The 18,826-nt window shown below is 52.4% G+C and overlaps 1 protein-coding gene across 3 annotated transcripts in view; it reads left to right on the top strand.

Annotated features, from left to right (window-relative positions):
- The window catches only part of DENND1A (DENN domain containing 1A), a 540,190-nt gene that overhangs the window by 510,321 nt on the left and 11,043 nt on the right, over positions 1-18,826 (top strand). For 2 of the 3 annotated variants that reach the window (XM_052647632.1, XM_052647635.1), the window contains exons 20-21: positions 2,073-2,129; positions 8,347-8,435. In XM_052647632.1, the coding sequence (XP_052503592.1) occupies positions 2,073-2,129; positions 8,347-8,435 (146 nt within the window). The remainder of the gene's footprint in view (positions 1-2,072; positions 2,130-8,346; positions 8,436-18,826) is intronic. The other variant, XM_052647633.1, reaches the window with a different exon arrangement.

The following is an 18,826-nucleotide window of genomic DNA, read 5'->3' as shown; positions in this document are numbered from 1 at the left end:
GCTAATGGTGATAGTTGCTGGCGTCTACTGGCCAAACATCATCTCATTGAAACTTTCTAACAGTCCCCTCAGGTGGGTAGTTCCATTACCTGCATTTACAGATGAGGAAAGTCAGGCTTGGATGGTTGAATCGCAGGCCACAGGGTGAATGGAGGGCTTGGGTTCAGTGTGAGACTGTCTGACCCCAGCGGTCGTCTCCTAAACCCCCAGCCCCACTGCCACCCCTGCCGGCCAGGTCAGAGGTGACTCGGGGTGAGGGCTCTGGAGCTCGAGAAAGCGGCCACCCAGAAGCAGAGGGGTCGAGAGCAAGGGGAGCTGAAGATGATGAGGGAGCAGAGGGTGTGTGTGAGAGGTGAGGGCTTGGATGAGGACCGCAGCCTGTGCACCCGTGGGCAGCCGCGCTTGTCTCGCTGGGTGGCATCCCAACCCTCGACAGCCTCCAGCTGAAGAAGGGTCCCCGGTGTGGGTTCGCCTCCACTCCAAACTGCACAGGATCCAGGAAGCCAGGCTGATTTCCATCCAGATGTGCTCTTAGTGTGCCATGAGGGACCCCAGTTCTCCACTAGGTCTGTCAGCCCACTTTCTCCATAGGCCACTCTGACAGGCCCTGTGCTGGGCACCAGTGATCCAGGGACTCTGGAGACACAGCCTCTCCCTGCAGGAGTCGGGTGTGGAGAAGGAATTGTAAGGCAGGTTTGCTGTCTGGAGGACCACTCCAGCTCCAACCGAGTGAAGCTCTGAAGTGCTGTCCAAGAGAAATGTAACAGGAGCCACACATGCGAGCCACATATGGAATTCTAAATATTTTAGTAACTGTATTAAAAAGTAAAAAGAGAGACATGATTAATTTTAATAATATATTTAACCAAAATATCCAAAACATTTTCATTTCAACATATAATCAATATAAAAAGTTATTGAGATATCTTGCATTCTTTTTCAAACTAAGTCTCCAAAATCCGATGTGCATTTTACACTTAACAACACATCTTAATTTGGACTCACCCTGTGTGGCCATTGGGCCCTGTCTTGGGAAGTGCAGGTCTCGACTTTGCAGCGTAATGATGGACCTCTGTGAACCACGAGGCTGATTGAAGAACCAATCAGAAGCCTCCCAGGGCTTGCCAAGTGTCCGTGACCTTGGTCTAGTGTGGACTTTACTCTCCTTACACTGTCTTCATCTGCCCCACTGTCCAGGGCATCTAGATATCTGGGCAGGCTATTGAGAGGACAAAGCTTAACTTTCCACACAGAGGGTTCAAGGGGTGAGGCAAGAGATCTGCGCTCCACTGATTTTTATTCAAAAGCCAAGCATTTTGTGCAAATTGTATTTATTCATCAGACATTTATGGAGAAGATACATTTTCCCCAAGGTACAGGGATGAATCCCTCAAGGAAATGAACGTTTGAAGGAGTAGGAGGGCAGAGGGGCAGACACGGAGCGATAGTGGGTGATGAGTGAGAGCACTGGGGGACAGCACCCAACCTGGGCAGAGTCTCGAAGGACGAGCAAAGTTTGTCAGGCAGATCAGGGTGGGGCGGGTCGTTCCACCTGCTGGGCAGGCATGAAGCAGGCCTGAGAGCCTCAGGCCATGCAAGGGTCTTTGAGTGAGCACGGGGCGGGGGGGGGGGGGGGGGGGTGGGGGGGGTGGGGGGGGATGGTTGGGAGGGGTCTGGATAGGGCATGGCAGAGGCCAGGTCTTAGAGGATTTAGAATGCCAGCCCAGGGCCCTGGTGAACTGTCACCCCAGGACAGGAGGGGACAGCAGAGGTCTCAAAGCTGGGGGTGGCAGGGTCACACTGCATTTTAGAAAACCCCTCTCAGCCAGAGTAGAGAATGGCTGAGAAGCTCCAGGCGGGGGCCCTGCTGATAACAGTGATCCAAGCCAGAGGTGGAGGAGAGGGCCTCAGACGTGGGGTGTGCAGGAGCCGGCAGCCAGCCATGGGAGCGGGAGGCATCAAAAATGGCCCTCGGGCTCTGGCTTGGGTGGCTGGATGCCCGGAGCTGTGTGTGGAAATGCGTCAAACCACCTCTGTGTGTACTGATTCCTCAAGTTTCCACTTTAATGCAGCCACAGAGACTCCGTCCCACTCGCCCGCCGCCTCCCAAGATACAGCGCTCGAGGCCCGTGAGTAGCCAGTGGTTCTGCCCTCTCACCTAACACTGCCTGAGCCATCTCCCCACCTGACTAAACCTCGGGGGTCTGAACTGAGCTGCCTTGCCAAGGAAAACCAGGAAGTGGGTTTTTCAGCTTCCCTCTGTGTGGCATGTAGCCGAACTTGCATTTCCTGAGCTTCTGTCTCTTCTGAATCAGTTTGGCAACTTGCAGGTCGGAGCTGTAGGTAGCGGGGCTGCTGTGTGCTGTGTTTGCCGTGTGTGCCTGGTTTGAGCGCGTCTCCTAGTTTGAGCCACGTTGCTAGCCAGTGAGCTTTAAAGGCTCCAGCCGCCTCTTCCTCACAAAGGAAACAGAAGTCTGGCAGCAGGGGTCTCGTTGAGCCAGATCTTGGTTTGGGAACGCATTTGATGTCCCTTCCCAGAGGTGGACACTACGCCCAGAGAATATCAAGCCGGCTCAGATGGAGACCAGTCTCCTCCTCTCCCGGGCCGCATGTGGGGCTCCACCTTCCCAAGCAAAGCTCTGAGGAAAGGCAGAAAAGCAGAACGAGATGTGATAAACCCACCAACACCAGGGAATGGGCAAGCAAGGGAGAGGGACCCATCCATGTCTTCTCAAGAGCAACACCTTGGGAAAATACTGGGCTGGATCCAGTGTTCACCATCAGTGAAATCCTTTTTCTTCTGAGCTAAGGCTTCAGTCATGCTGATAACTTTAGCAGCTTCCTTTAAAGTAGGAAGGAAACTGGCTGGGGCCACTGAGTGAGGGCTGCTGACCAAGAGAAGACTTTCTCTGTTTCTTGTTCAAAGCAGCCACCACCCTTGCAGTCAAGCAAAAGGGGTCCGGTTCCAGCCCAGTGGCCGTCATGTTTCCCCACAAACCCGAGTCCCAGCCCCTCCTGCCCTCCCCACTGTGGTGTCCACATCCATCTTGAAAAGTGTGGCAGCTGAGGGGTGCAGATGACTGGGCTGAGCTCTGTCTGGCTTTTTTTTTTTTAAGAGTTTATTTGCATGAAGATCTATTTGAATCAGATAGCACCAAACCAGAAGTGGTTAGGAGTGCTCTCAAACTGTGTCTGTTTTGAATCCTTGTCACACGTACCTAGTGTTGGATGGGTGGCCTTTTCTGCGTGGGTGTTGGAACATTCTGTGGCACTGTCTCCCCTCCCGTGTACCCTTCCCTCCCCTCCCGTTTACGGAGGTGCAGGGCTGGGGTGGAGGCAGCCATGACACTGAAGTTCCAACCACACGTGACAGAGCCATCCTGAACCCCAGTCAGACCACGGTCAGCACAGCTGTCGAGGGGCTGAAATGCTTCTACTTATTGTCACTGGGTGGGAGGCACAAACAGCAAAGAGAAACTGCTCTGGGGGACAGGAAGCCAACATCCGGGTCAAGTGTTGTGTGATTTAGTGAGAATTTCAGCGCAGTCAGTAGCAACGTGGATCTGGGGAGTAGATCCGCATGGATGTTTGTGTGACTCTGGGCAAGTCCTGAAGCTCTCTCTGAGCCTCGCCCCTCTCTCTAATACACTCTTGTTCATGGAGGCTTTTTGTGAGCATGAGTATAGACGTCATTCGTCAGGCTCCTCGCACAGGGCCTGGGATGCAGTAGCAGTTCTTCTTCTTAATAGATTTTTCAGTCTTAAAACTCCTAAGGAATGACCCAGTTTCTTAATCATTCAGCTAGGATTTTCATAGTCAGCGAATCAGTCTTGGTCATATCATCCCAGCTGAGCCTCACAGAATCTCTATGAAGTAGGCCTCTCCTCCACCTGTTTTAAATGAGAAAACTGATGCTCAGTAACTTAACCCAAGTCCCTCAACTACACAAAGGGGTCACCAGACTCTAGAACCTGTGGTCTTTCATGCATACCAAGTTCCCTGGGCCCTCCATCCCCACAGAGTCCATCTTAGTACAAAGGATGGGGGGAGAGCCTTCGGGTGAGAAAACTTTAATCAGTGGTAGCTTGTGTTCCCTATGGAATCGCTACGGCAGGGTTAAGCCCTGGCAGGGGTGCAGAGGTGAGAAGAACTGACAGTGAGCACCTTTTATGTCCCTCGGACTGTGCTCCTCTGTCCTTACAACAACCCAGAGGAGGCAGATGCGATGCCCCCAGTTGGCATCTGAAACCACAGAGATAATCAGAGGCCATGCTGGCCTTTGCGCCCAGGCCTGCCTCTCTGCCCTCCCTCTCCTCTCTCCTCAGCAAGCAGCCTCTCCCAAGCCAGAGTCATCCAGTGGCTAGCTCTAAAAAGTGCCTAGAGAGACCCAGGATCCAAGATGGCAGGGAATCTCTTAGTAGGATCCGGGGCAGGATTGCTCCCCTTGAAGGAACTCAGAAGCTGGAGACAGCTACTTTTGACACCAGGTTGTGTAGCCAGTGTGAGGACCCAGACAGCCTGGGGGGTTGGGGTGCGGGGGGCTGGAATTCAGCCGCATCCCCCAGTGACTGAGGACTTGGGAAGGCAAATATTGCCCTGAATGCTGAGTAGCAGCTGCTTCTGGCACTGCCCTAGTGTGGGAGGTGACTGGCCTGGCACTCGGGGGTCTAGGATTATGAGACACTGAAGAGGCAGGTGGCCGAACAGAACTGATCCTTCTGGGCCTGGAAGCCAGAGAGGCCTGTCTTAGTTTCAGTCACAGTTTGGACACTTCTTCGCTGTGTGACGTGGGGCCATATGCATACCTTCTCTGAGCCTTAGTTTCATCATCTATAAAATGGGTTGCTCTACCTACCTGGTGGGGTTATGAGGTCATATATTTGTAGTACCTAGCGCAATCCCTGGCAAGAGGTGGACACACGTAGCCCAGTCCCGCCCACCCAAATACCTTCATCCAAAGCAGGGTCACTGTGGGGCTAATGTGGGAGCCCTAGAAGTTCTGTGCTTCCTGGGCCTTGCGCTCCCCGGAGCCCCAGGTCTGTGCACTCTGAGTGCCCTCATGCAAGCATTTCCACTGGGCACCCCCGCACATTAGGGGTGAACCTGGGAGATGTGGAGTGTGGGCCCCGTGGCTTCAAGGGCCTCAGAGATGACGGCCTGACAAGCTCCCATGTCAGGAGCCTCTGGCCCCTAACCGGGCTTTGCTGGGTCACTTAGCCGCAGGCATTCTCAGCAGAAGTATGGCCGTCAGCCCAGGGCAGTGGGAGTATGGGGGCCAGCATTCAGCCTTTCTGGAAGGAGCTTTGTAGCCTGGCACCTGTCGCTGGAGTTCAGATGTGACCAGAGGATTTAGATTTTCTTTGTAAAAAGAAGAGAAAGGAAAGAGCAAAAGAAAGCCTTGCCAGTGTCTGTGGACTCAGGGGAGTGGGCTGGGGTGTGCAGGGGAGAGGCAGGCTGTGGTCGGCCACATGTGAAGCGCTTTATAAGCTCTGTATTTATTATTTCTTGCTCACCATTAAAATCAAATGTACTCGGTGCTTTTGTATTCAATACACATTTAACCCTACCGACTTAGATTTCTCAGGTTTTAAATCCAGTGGGGAATTGGCTGGTTTCCCAACTTTCCCCTCAAGTCCCCCTTGAACAGAGCTCTAAATCCCTGTTTAGCATTTTCTCCCCAGCGCGGCTGGGACCGGAGTGCTGGTGCACCGGTCGCGTTGTGTGTGCGCATGGTTTCTTCCCTCATCCCCAGCCCCCACCCCTCCTAAGCACCCTGAAAAGACGGATCTGATCATTGAAATATGACGGGCCAGTTGTCTGCATCGTCTTGTGATTCGGGCTTAATTAAACCATTTTGTCTGTGTGTGTCTGTGCCTGGTGTGGCTCTAGCTGTACGTCTGAGGCCATGTGTGTGTGTGTGTGTGTGTGCGTGTGTGTGTGTGTGTATGTGTGTATGTGAGATCCGTGCATAGGCCTTGTCCTCCTGTGCGTGCCTCTGCAAGTATTTGTGAGACTGTGGGTCTGTTGGCATCTCTATGCCTCCGTGCATGTCTCTGGGTGGTTGTCCATGAGAATAATTTTACGTCTGCTTTGTCCGCACCAGTCAGACGTGCGTGTGACTCTGGGTGTGCCTGCAGCCGTGCGGGTGACTGTCTCTGGGTCTGCCGAGCCTTTCTCTCCCTCCCCTGCCTTCGCTGCCGCCCTCCCCCTCACACCCCTCCCTCTCCCGCTCTGTCTGGTTTATCATCCCTAATGAAGCAGTCTTCTCCATCGATCCTGCTGATTGCCAACCCATTCCTTTTGTTTGTTGGCGCTGAGCCATTCAGCGGCACTCTGACAGCTCAGCTCGTCTAATTAGCTCTGTTGTTCTTTTTCCCCATGTTTCACCACGTTGCAAGTTCAGTTGAAGTTGCCACAAACTTAATCCCCCCATTTCAGCCACAAGTTCACATTCCTAACCCACCTCTATTGTACGAGGAGCAGCTGTGGGCAGGGACAGGGGAACAGGCCTTACTATCTGACCTTCTCGAAGCCCCCACCCCAGGACCCCGAGGCAAGGCAGCAGTCGCCCCAACTGCATACCCTCTTTGTGGTGCAAAGTCAGGTGCAAACCAGGTGATCCTGCTTACCAGCTGCCAGAGGAGTCAGGCTCTGGGCTGGAAACCAGTTCAGGGTTAGTGGGTGGGGGCCGGATCCACTCGGGTACTCAGCAACCAGTGACTGGACGTCTGCGCCGTGGAAGGCACTGTTCTAATAGCAGTGATAATAATAGCAACGTCATTATGTGCTTCTTAGATTCCAAGCAGCAACATTCATTTCAAAAAATCCGGCTGAGGGGGTCACTAAAACAGGCATGGAGCGGAGTGCTAGGCAAGGGTGAGACCATCATAAATCCATCTTCTAATTCAGAGATGCCCCCTGTCTTCCATCTGTTATTGATAAGGACACAGGGAAGCACGATGAGCTTGTATTGAGCCCCCACTGTGTGCCAAGCCCCATGCCAGCGCTTTGCCTCCGTGAGCTCATTGGATCGTCACAGTAACCCCACAGCAGACAGCAAGTTCGGTGGAATGCACTTGGCTTTTACCACATCTCTGATTTGCCAAACCAGGCTGAGATCAAACTGGCTGTTCCACAGGAAAAACTCTGGTTAGATCAGATGTGTGGAGGCCTGAGGGCCTGATGAAACTCAGTGAAGACTTGTCTCTTGTGCAGCCAGCTCCTGTGGCCTGTATTCCGAGGGCATTGTGTTGTGTCCCCAGCAGTGTGGGGTTTGGGGCTGGGGGAGGTTCCAGAAGAGGGCGCAGGGCTTGGAGCGTGCCTGTGCTCTCCGTCTCGGTCTTGTCCACTAACCTCAGCAACCGTGGTGTTGGCTGCGGTGGTCCCTCGTCTGCAGAACAGGAGCAGCCCCCGCACTGGGCTGCTCGGTCCTTCTTACTGGCAACAAAATTCACAGGTAGGCTCTCTCCAGACCTCCCCTGGCATTGTACAGAGATGGTGGTGCCAAATTTAAAGCCAGTTAGTGTTGACTGGCCCAAACGAGTATTCTTTTAAGGACACCTAGAAATTCTTAGCCTAACTCTCATCACCGGCTCTAGTAGGAGAAGGGAGTGTCTTTTTATATGATCCCTCATCTTAGCCTTCAGAGGCCATAGGTAGGAAAAAACCACGGTGTCGCTGCAGTCTGGCTGTGAACCAGGAGGCTGTGCACTTCACCATCAATACACCCAGCTCCGGCCCTTGAGCTTGTCTGTGTGGTGAGTGCAGTGGCCACACAGACTGTGTGAGGGTCCAGACCAAGCCTTGCACAGGGCTGCCCAGGGGAACAGAAGGAGGACTTTAATTGGTGCCCTAATGCTGTTAGTATTTGCTTCTCCACCCTCCTACTTAGAAAGGAAAACAAGCATCCTATAATTCAGCTGTAAAAAAGAACAAAATAGGCATGTGTGCCCTAAACACAAAGTCTGAGTGAAACCTGGTTTCCAGGTTCCAGGAGAAGGCAAGCAGGACTTACCATTAGGGCCTCTTTGTTCCGGGTCGTGCCCAGACAGTGTCTCGCTGAGCCCTCAGGGCAGCGCCACAAGGCGGCAGGTGGAACCACCCGCTGGGTGCAAATCAGGACACCCAGCCCTTCAGAAGAGCCTTTCTCCTTTGAGTAGGCCACAGATTCCAGTTCACAGGTTGGCCACCACTTCAACAGTCTCCATCATAAGCAGAGCCTTTAAGTCTGTGCTCTGAAAATCCCTCAACGTTTGTTTTAGGGCTGCTTACCTGCATCTTGAAAATGTCCTTGAATGGCTTTTCCAACTCAGCCCTTCTTGGGGATTTTCCCCATGCCCATTCTAGGTGCGCCCTCCCCGTCCACACGTCGTTAAAAGACCGAAGAGCAACATCACAGTGGAAGCCCGAAGGATGTCCGTCTCGAGCCCCGACCAGTGAGTACCCCGTCCTCCCCTCCCCTCTGTCTGCAGGAGCCCAGGGGGCCAGTGCTTTGTGGAGCCCACACGGCAGCCCTGGCCTTTGAAGGGCTTCCCCGGAGCCCTGAGCGGGTGTTTCACAAAGAGGTCAGTCGGGGAGCAGGGCTTGATCTTCAGTGTCAGTTCCGCTGACAGTTGTCGCACCAGCGGGAGGCCCCAGAGGCCAGGAAGCCGGGCACCGGGCTGGATTTTGAGTGGTGACACCCACGGGGTACTCAGACAAGCTCAGAAAGTGGTTCTTGGCTTTTTCTTATGCTAAAAATAGAGGGTTAGGAGGAGAGAGTTAGGAACCCAGTTGAGGGTACTGCCTACTTAATGAGGGCCAAGACCCATGGAATCTGGTGGGCTACAGTCCTTGGAACTGCAAAGAGTCGGACACGACTGAGCGACTCACTCACACGCCACCTTCCTAGGCCTGGGCTGCTCGAGGGAGGTGCACCCAGGGCCATCCTCATCCACCGCCCCCCGCACCAGCACCTCTGCTCACCTGTGTAGTAGCGTTTAGCTCATTATGAGTTTGCTTTTCTAGCTCTTGGGCCCAGAGCTCCTCAGGACAGGCGCTGGGTTTCATGCCCCATAGCACGCAGAGGACCTGGCTTAGAGTCATTCCCTGGGTAGACGCCAGGGCCAGAGGTGAGCAGTGTGGATGTGGGAGGCTTAGAGCTGTGCACGGCCCCGGCTTCAGCGCTATCTGGAGAAGGTGGCACCGCTTCCATCAGAGGATGCCGTCTGCCCTTGGTCCCCAAGGTGCACAGCCCCTGGTCTCTGCCCAGACAACTCAGCAGCTACACACCAGCTTCCTGTGATGCCCTGAAAAGTACATGAATCCACCTCGGGTTGTTGGGAGAACCAAAATCATTGCCCCTGGGACCCTGACGTCCCTTGGGTAAAGAGGGCAGTGCTCCTCTTGGCTGCCCTGTTTTCAGAAAAGTTCTCAGAGAAGGAAGTTAAGGGAGATGGCAGGTCCTAGCGAGAATAGGAGCCAAAAGGAAGCAGTAATTCCCAGATGCCGGGCTGCGGCCTAGCCCGCCTGCCATCCCACGTCAGTTCTTCCAGGATTCTCTGGTGTATCACTGGAGACTGTGGTGTGGTTACAGAACCAGCCTACCTAGGAGGCCCTCAAACCTGTGTGTCTGTGTGTCTTGGGAGACGCGCGGTGGTGGAGAATTTGGAAGAGAGGACACCAGAAGTCGGGTGTAGGTTTCACTTGTGCTGTGCACAAAGGGAATGCGGATTGTTTCCCTGCCATGGATTATGATTGCCCCCTTGTGGAGAGAACACAGCATCGCTTCAGAGTGCCTCAGCGCTCAAAGATTTCTCTTTCGGGGGAAGAAATGTGTCACTTTTCTTTAAAGAGTCATCTCTTTAAAACTGGACTAAATATTTTATTATCCAGTATATAATATTTTATGTACTGGATAGAGGGTCATGGGCCTGGAGATACTGAAAGGCAAATCCAGAATATCTTTGCATTGTACCAGAAACACCCCACACCAACACTTGCCAGCCTACCAAAAAGCGTTGCCCGTTTGTGGCCAAGTTCGCGATTAGAGCTTGGACCTCCCCGCCACATGTATTTATGCTGTTGCTTTTCCAGCCCAGAGGTAGGAGATTGCTTCGTCAGTGTATGCACAGAGCCAGTGTCTGGTACCCCCATCATTCTGGTGATTACCAGAACTAGGTCGGTACCCCTTTGTGTGTGTTTTGTTTTGTTTTATTGCCTTGTTCTAGATTTCTTTGGGGGAAACATTTGAGGTTGAAATGAACCAGTGGGAGCAGGGTTGGCTAGTTTAGTGGGCTGGCAAACTGGCAGTTATAGAAAACAAATGGCAAGTTCTCTGTGATCACACATAACGGTGCTCCACCATAACAGTGCTCCACCGTAACTGCTCCACCAGTGCTCCACTGTAACAGTGCTCCACCAAACAGTGCTCCACAGGAGATTGGGAGGTATATTTTAGAACATCATTCCAAGAGTTTCTGTTCCCTTTTTTTTTTATGGGGGGAGGGAGGGCAGGGCTGCATTCCTATAACGCCACCGACATTTCTGGTATAAGCCGGGTGTTCCCTGCGTCTCTTCCCATGCTGCCTTCTCCCTGCCCCAGCCCCCCGTTGTGCTCCACTTCCAAATGCCATGTCACAACAGCACTTGGATGTGTTTTTCTCAACTGTCATCAGCTCCAGCTGGCAAGACCAACTTCTTGAAACACAGGAAGCATCCAGCGGAAAATATTTTAATAAAACAGACTCCTCATAAAATGTTGTTTTGGGGGGAAGAACCAGCCCCCCCCAATCTGTCAGCATTGTGTCGGGAGACACGAGAAGACAAGCCGGTGGGCAGGAGCCACATCCTAATGGGGCTTTGTTGCGGGTGGTTCAGTGCTGGGCACATGGACTCGGTGCCTGGACCTTTAATCTGGCCTGGATTCTCTTGAATCACAATCTTTGTCTCCGCTGGGAATATCAGAGTGCATCAGAAACTTGGAGGATTTTTGGCAGCAGAAAGAGACACAGGATCTTTGAAGCAGAGGGCAGGATTTGTCCTCCTGACTTCTTGCCCCAACTCTCACTTCCGAAAAGCACATTAAATAATTAACTGTGGGGACTACAAGATGGAGCTGATTAAGAATAAGTCGGTTTCCACGGCCTGCTGTGGCAGCGGCATCTGGAATTCATCGAGCCCGCTAGCCCTGCCGGCAGCCCTGCTGGCCGCTGCCTCCATCGAAGTCCATTTGTTTGCTTTCCAGCTTGTGTCCATTCTTGCATCCGTTCATCCCACAAACATCTTCAAAAACCTACCAGGTGTGAGCTTCTTAGGATTTTAAAGGGTGCCCTGAAGGGAATCCCACTGCTAAATTTTGTTGACTTGCATTTTCCCAAAGCAAAATGTTTCCTATGTTAAATTTTCTTCCCCAATGAAAAGTAGGTGTCCTAGCCCCTCAAAACCATTTGATGGCGATTGGAAGAATCCTTTAGGAAGTCTTCTGGGGATAACATTTCCCTCTGTTTTTCACTTAACATTAGCTCATTAATATTCAGTGATGACTTCTCGAGAAGTATTAGCTGCTTACATTATTATTCACAGCAGGACTGATGGTATGCCCCAAGGATCCCCTAGGGTAAGAGTTAGAATTAGGAGGAATCGGACGGAATGGGCTGTGGGTCAGAGGCCAGTTGGCAGCAAGTACAGTGGAGCTCCTGATGTGTTCTAGGCCCTCTTAGGCATCCCTTCCACAGAATGGGAACTCAGGCTCAGAAAGCGAATGACCCAGGGTTCCAGGTCATCCAGTTAGAACGTGGCAGGGCCAGGACCCAGTTTCTTCTCTCAGTTGTGCTGTGCTGCCCAGGGGAGTCCATTGTTCTCCTGGCTTTGCCCAAAGAGCTCCGTGTCCTGAGGTGTCTTGTCCTGCACGCTACCTTCCTCTCTACTTCCCTGGGGTTGGGAACCAGAGCTGTTCAGTCTTCTTCCAGCCCAGGAGGCAGTGTTCTCTGATGGCTAAGTGTTTCTATCTGGGGAAGGAAAGAGAAGTAAGAGAAGTAACATTTATTGAACATCCCTGAAGATCGTGAAGGGTGGGTAGTGGCTTTCCCATTGAACAGATGGGGAAACTGAGGCTCAGAGAGGCTTTCCACAACTTGCCCAAGGTCTGGGGCCTGGAAAATGGAGAGATTGTCTCTCCAATGACAGGCCCAGTCCTTTCTTCTGCAGCATCCAGTCCTTTTAGTTAAGAACCTAATTATGACTATGAGGATGATGGCGGCAGCAGTAGGCACACTGAGGTCACAGCTCCCCACCCCGTTAAAGGTAGGCTTTGGTTACTTCAGCGGGAGCGTGCATGGCTCCCAGGCCCCACCTTATCTTCCCTCTGGCTTGCTAGATAAGGGGCAATTTCCCATCCAACCTAAGGCTTAGAAAGAGTCAATAGCAAGCTGTAAAAGGCAGCACTGTGCTCAGTACTGCCCGCCCCTCAGGACCACACAGCAAGCAGAGGCCAAAGGAAAGAGATGACCTACTGGTCTCCAGGTGCTTCTCTTTCATTCGCAAAATTTCATTCCGCTGTGAGAGTTGGGAGGGAGACAGTTACGAGCAGTCTCCACCTTATTTTAAATCTTCACAATAACCTGGAAGGATAGGGCTGTGTTCTGAGTCCTAGCGGTGACAGAGCTTGTGCTCGTCATCGATCTGAGGTGTGCCCAGTCCTGGCCAGCCGCAGAGACCGAGCTCTTTCAGTGCATACCTTGTCCGCTAAAGGTGACACACAGAGCACCCTCCAGTCACCTGAGTCTTGACTGGCTGTAGGCTGGATATTTGGAGTTCCAAATAAGTAACTGAGAATAGTCCATGTTCAGCCACCAGGGGCCTGTAAGCCATTGCCCTGGCATTTCGCTGGCCAGATCCATGTAAAAAAACTGCTCTTTATCAGTAATTTTCTTTGTTTGTAAAAATAACCCAGTAGCCTTACAGGTGATCTGGAAGTTAAGGAAAAGAGACAAGTTCATTCTGAATCCCACTACTTCAGTTCAACCACTTATTAGCATTTCTGCAGATTCCCATTCAGTCTTTTTTCTAGATGTATCTTGCAGAGCTGCCAGCCTCCTTGCAATATCCCATTGTACACTGGACTTCCAGGGAAGTCTGTCCTTAGCCACTCTTATAGGCCGATATCCCCATGTCCTTGTTAGCCCCGTGGTGACCATGGAATGGAAGATCCCACTCTGTGTATCTATGTGGTCTGCCTGACCACACCCATTATATGGGATTTGTAAACTGTTCCAGTTTTTCACAAATGCGAAAAATGCCAAAGTGAATGTCCTTGTCCTCCAAGTTTTCTTATAAGAACAACTATCATTAACTGAATACTGCATGCTAAGCATTTTACATACATTGTTTCACTAAATCCTCATGGAAATCTGGGGGCAGGGGTAGGTATCATTAGCTCTGTTGTATAGAAGTAGTAGCTGTGACTCCAAGAAGTGCTGGCTGCACTTGGTCACACAGCTAGGTAGTGGCAGAGCTGTCCGTAACACCAAAGACCAACACTTAACGAGTCTTTTTTTTTTTTTTTTTTTTGATGTGGACCATTTTTAAAGTCTTTACTGAATTTGTTACTACTGCTTCTTATTTTGTTTTGATCTTTGGCCTCAAAGCATGTGAGATTCAAGGCACATGGAATCTTAGCTCCCCGACCAGGGATGGAACCCACACCCCCAAGTCTCAACCACTGGACTGCCAGGAAAGTCTGTCCTTAACCAGTCTTACAGACAGATTTCTGTTCTGTGTTGCTAAATAACTTTCTAAAAGAATCACACCACTTTACACTCCCATCAGAACCGTGGACTCCCCGGAATCTGGGTCCCAGAGACCCATCAGGATGTGCAGCTGGCCTTAGAAATCCTTCTGGATGAGGAGTACTTCTGCACGTGCTGCTGGCTGGGCAGGCAGTGTGTGCACCAAACGGCCAGCCTCCACTGCTGAGGAATTGGAGAGTCTGTTCATCTGAGTTGCACTGCATGACCCCAGTACCCAAAGCCCCCGAAGATTAAAGTAAGATCAGAAGAAGCTGCCAGAAGCATTTAGTGAGAGCTCTGCCCAAAGACCAGGTCTCAGAACACTTTGCAGCCGTATCTCTTCAAGCTGGTTGCACACATGCTCTGGCAGGAGACGACGTCTGTTTCACCCCCACTTCCCCTGCCCTCATGCGTTCTCCTTGGGCTCAGCACTGCCTCTGGCTAAGGATCACAACCAGAGCCCCTCTGCCCCCTGCCCAGACCCAGAGCTACCCGAGGGTGAGGGCCTGGTGTACAGGCCTGGCTTGGCATCCGCAGACTTGGGCAGCATCCTGGCCCACCAGCTGCCAGTCCGAGACATTGCACAACTCTCTTTGCTGTCTTTTTTTTTTTGCAATACCTGTTAACATCCCAAAGAACACAGTCTGGGAAGCTGCCCATAGGAGCCGTGACTGCTGCAGCCTGCCTCCTCCCAAGCCCACAATACCCAGGACTTCCCCTGACGAAGGCATGACCTGCCGTGTTGTGTATCACCGCATGCCACATGCACACACTCACACACCCCCATGTCGGTAAGCAAGGCAGGGCTGTGTGACCATCAGCTTTGACTCTTCAACTTCAAGACCAGAGCCTGGCCCAGCTCTGCTCAGGGATATTTACTGAATGAGTGAACGGAGGAATCCCTGAGGGCAGCTTATAGCCCAGCATCCTGGAGATGGGGGCGGGTATCAGTTAACAACCACAGATGTGTAAAGAGCACCTGCTATGAGCCAGGTGTGATTAGCAGGCTTAGCAGCACCTGCCTGGCCTGGCCCTCTAAGAGCTAGAAACTGCAATCAGCCCCAGGAGCAATCTCCAGGGTGCCAGCTGGGCCCTAGGACCCAGGGGGTGGGGGCAGCTTCCTGGGCACTATGGCCTGGCAAGCCACCAGGAGACCAAGCAGGCGGGTGCAGACTCAATTAGCAAGGCAAGAGGCTCCTGACCCAACTTGGCCCCTGCCCCCTCTCCACCGGTGAGTTTTAGGCCCCAGAGACAAAGCCAAGACAGAAGCCAGGCGTGAAGCCTGAGCCCAGACTGGAAAAGCAGGAGCTGCCACAGGGCCCCGGCATACACAGCAGCCCAGGAAGACACAGGAACCCCTCATGTCGACCACTTCCATCTACCACTCGGAAGGAGGGACTCTCCCAGGAACGGTCACAGTAGGGGATTAGATGCAACTGAAAAGCCAAGCCTTTATGATGCCTTCAGACACGGCACCCCCTCCTCAAGATGTCACTGAGCTCAGGCTCCTCTGAAAGGCTCTGCCATACCAACAAGCACCCTCCCCAGCCCAGATTCCATGTCACCATTTCCCGAGCGCCTGTTCTGGGCCCAGTACTTGGACATGTGTCATCTTAGTTAGCCTCCCCTGCTCCCCCAAAGTCTTAGCAGTGAAGGCATTGTCAGCCCCCCCAGCCACGGAGGAACCGAGACTCTGACAGGTGGAATGACCTGCCCTGGCTCCAGCACACATACCCAGGCCCACTGGCTCCCACATCCACATCCGCTGCTTCCACACCAGACACCTTCCCACAACTGCTGCCACAGTCCCTAGAAAAGACTTGCACTCTTGGCAAGCAGAGACTGTCCTCAGGATGAGGGATGGGTGTTTCTCAGCATCTACACAATTTATCTTCCAGGTAAGGAGAGCACCCCCAAGGTGCCCCCTTCCCCGTCTTCCCTCCGGCAGAGAGCATGAAGGGTGGGAGAGTGGAGCCAGGCCTCTCTGCCTGCATGAGTGCCCACCCAGCACCAGGGAAGGGCTCCTCAGCGTGCTGGGTGTGGATGTGGACATGGGAAGTTCACACTAGTGATCTTTGTGGGAGGAAGGCAGATAGACAGACACAGGTTGATAAATAAGTGGATGGATGAATGAAGGTTAGAAAGACAAAAAGGCATAACTAACCCAGGAGACGGAGATGAGGGCAGTGGAGCCAGTAAGTCCCCCGTGCCGCCTCCCCGGGCCACCACCGCCCCCTCCCCCTCGACCTCACACCTGGCCGTCAGTCCTCCACCACCTGGTCCCTGCCAGCCCCACCTGCCGCCCTCAAGCCCCCGTGCCCACTCCTCCACAGAGACACCTCCAGGCTACTGTATAGCCTCTGTTGGACTCACGATTAAAGCCCAGCCCCCATGTCACCTCCCATGTGGCACCTTGTCCAGGGGCCCCTGAGCCAGGCACAGGCACCACTGCGCTCTGGCAGGGCAAGTCCCCAACAGGATGGAAAGGCCCTGGCCTCACACTTACCCATCCACCCTCGACCGGTCCACGGGACAGGAAGACACCTTTTCACCACAGCAGCCAGTCTCATTACTGTTCTTAAGTAGATATTCACCTACCGCTGAGAACAAAGACCGTGTGTCCAGCAGGTTTGCATATCTGTCTTTAGTTCTTCCTGGTTAGCAGTCCTAGCCTTGCCCCAGGCACACGGAATAGCTCCAGTGGACGTTCCAGAGCTTCCCTTACGGGTCCTACACCAAGCTCGTCTCTTCCATAGAAGAGACTTGCTTCAGAGCCCTTTTCTCTGTTTTTAACCCACACATGTGCTAAGGATACTCTCCAGAGTATCGGCCCTATGTAGCAGTGCTGGCAGGGAGGCATGGCAGCGTCTCCAGGTGGGGGAGCTCTCAGGTGACCCTGATGTGCTGAGACGTGCCCAGCTGGAGACCAGCAACCTTGGCTGGGAAGATCTTTGAAGGCAGGACCTCCCTATTCGTCCTTGAACACCCAGGGGAGACTCTGAACAGGGTGGAGAGGCGCAAAATCTTTTTGTTAGCAAGTGAGCGTAGCATCTGGGCAGGAGCTAAGCATGCACTGGGCATCGTGTGAAGCCCTTCATGAGTGTCCTCATTCAGCTCTTGTGATAAGACTAACAAGAGGGCTACAGAATCTCCATTTTGCAGATAAGAAACTGAGGTTCAGGGAGGTACAATGACGGTCCTGAGGTCAGTCTGGCTGGCACTTTGGGGGAGGGTGGACAGACGGGCCTTGTCCTGGGGCCTGTCCCTGCCCAGCGGCCCAACAGGAGGCTTGTAATCAGTGGACGCCAGAGTGGCCAAGACCTTTAAAAGTAAAGATCCTTTGTGCTGGAATGAAATGATCCTTTAAAACATGATCACCAGCTCCCCTCATTCGTTACCTCTGGAGACCAAGTCCTTGCTGATTTTTTCCCCTTCTTTATCTCAAGTACATTTAAATGTCAATTAAATTTGAAATATCTACATTTGTCAGCATTTCATTGTGGGCCAGCGTGACGTGCTGCTGATTTGTCCACGCAATGTGACACATGAAAAAAGCTCTCGAGATGCAGATCTTCCTCATTAAAAAATAAGCCTGTGCGATCCCGGCACGGCAGAGAGCCACAGAGCACTTCCTGACGCCGTGTCTCTGACATGGTATTTAAAAAGGAACAGCCGCGCCTGTCACCACTGTCACACGCGTGCGCTAGCCAGCGACACGTTACACCAAACATTAGAGAGGGTTCGGGGAGTCATCTGCATGGGAACTCCGCACCGAGATGAGGTGGGCAGAGGCGGGAGCAGCCGTGGGAGACGCTAGGGTCTCAGTGTGATGGACAGCGGGCCTTTCTTTCTCGCCAAGACTCTAGCAGCCCTCACTGGGTAGCCAAGTTTGCCACGACCTGCCTTTTCACAGACAGCTCTTTGTGTGTAATAAAATCCAGGCAAGTGGTGGGTGGCAGACTGCAGGGTAGTAGCTGAATTGGGTTAATGAGGGAAGAGGTAGGCTTTTTTTTTTTTTTCATATTCTGCCTTAAGCTAATAAAAAATTTAAACCTGGACGTATTCAACGGTTCATCCTTTATCTCTGACAAATATCTGACTGTATGTTTCATGGGCAAACATGAGCAGCTGAATTTAAATAAGTTTATTTTGAAATCTCACCTTTTATCAAAAGTGGAAGGAGAAACACACAACCCCTTATTTCATTGTTTCAGATCCATAGAACTAAAGAGGATCACAAAATAGTTTAGATCCAAGCTACTTAGTTGAGTAGTTCGGCAGATCCAAATTCCATGCTCTGCCCTTAGCTGCTGTGTGACACTGGGCAAGTGACTCTGCCTCTCTGAGCCTTGGCTGCTTTATCTGCAGAATAAGGATGATATGATGAGTAATTAATCAGAAACCATACGGACAGCATTTAGCCCAACACTTGTAAATACTGCTAGTGTCAGCATCATCCATGTGGCCCAAAGCCTGGACCTGAAGAAACTCTTCCGAAACCACATGGCAGAGTTCTTGTCTGGGTATTTCCATCACTCCTGAGAGACAGATAGTGTGTCCAGGAGACACCCTGGACCCATGTTGAAGCCCTGCCCAACCAGCCTGACCTTGTCAAAAGAGCCAGCTGGAGAGGAAAATATTGAGCTGGACAATGAGGCTCCCTCTCCCCCACCTCACCCCCAAGCACCTTCGTGCTCTTGCCCGTGGGAGGCACTGGATTCTGACCGTGATGGGAAGTGCAGCAGCTTGATCCAACAAAACCAAGGTCGAGTCCAGCACAAAGGCTCTTGGCTCTCATATGAGTCCAGATATTGCTGGCAGCTTTAGTGGCATGCAACTAATGTGCCAAGCTGTGTTCTCTGCTTGCTTGTCAAAGCCAGAGGAGGGGACTGTGCTTGGACAGGTTCTGGAAATGCATTCAAGATGGATTTGAGCGTCACCAGAGCCTCATTCAGTTTGACTCAAGCAGAGATACGAGGCCCACATGTGCAGTCTACCACCAGCCCAGAGGACAGGAAGGAGAGGACTCTGAACTGGAGTCCCTGCTCGTCACCTCCCGG

This window comes from Budorcas taxicolor, chromosome 11 (genome assembly GCF_023091745.1).
Source record: "Budorcas taxicolor isolate Tak-1 chromosome 11, Takin1.1, whole genome shotgun sequence".
Classification (NCBI taxonomy): Eukaryota; Metazoa; Chordata; class Mammalia; order Artiodactyla; family Bovidae; genus Budorcas; species Budorcas taxicolor.
This window is presented reverse-complemented; position numbering and strand designations above follow the sequence as displayed.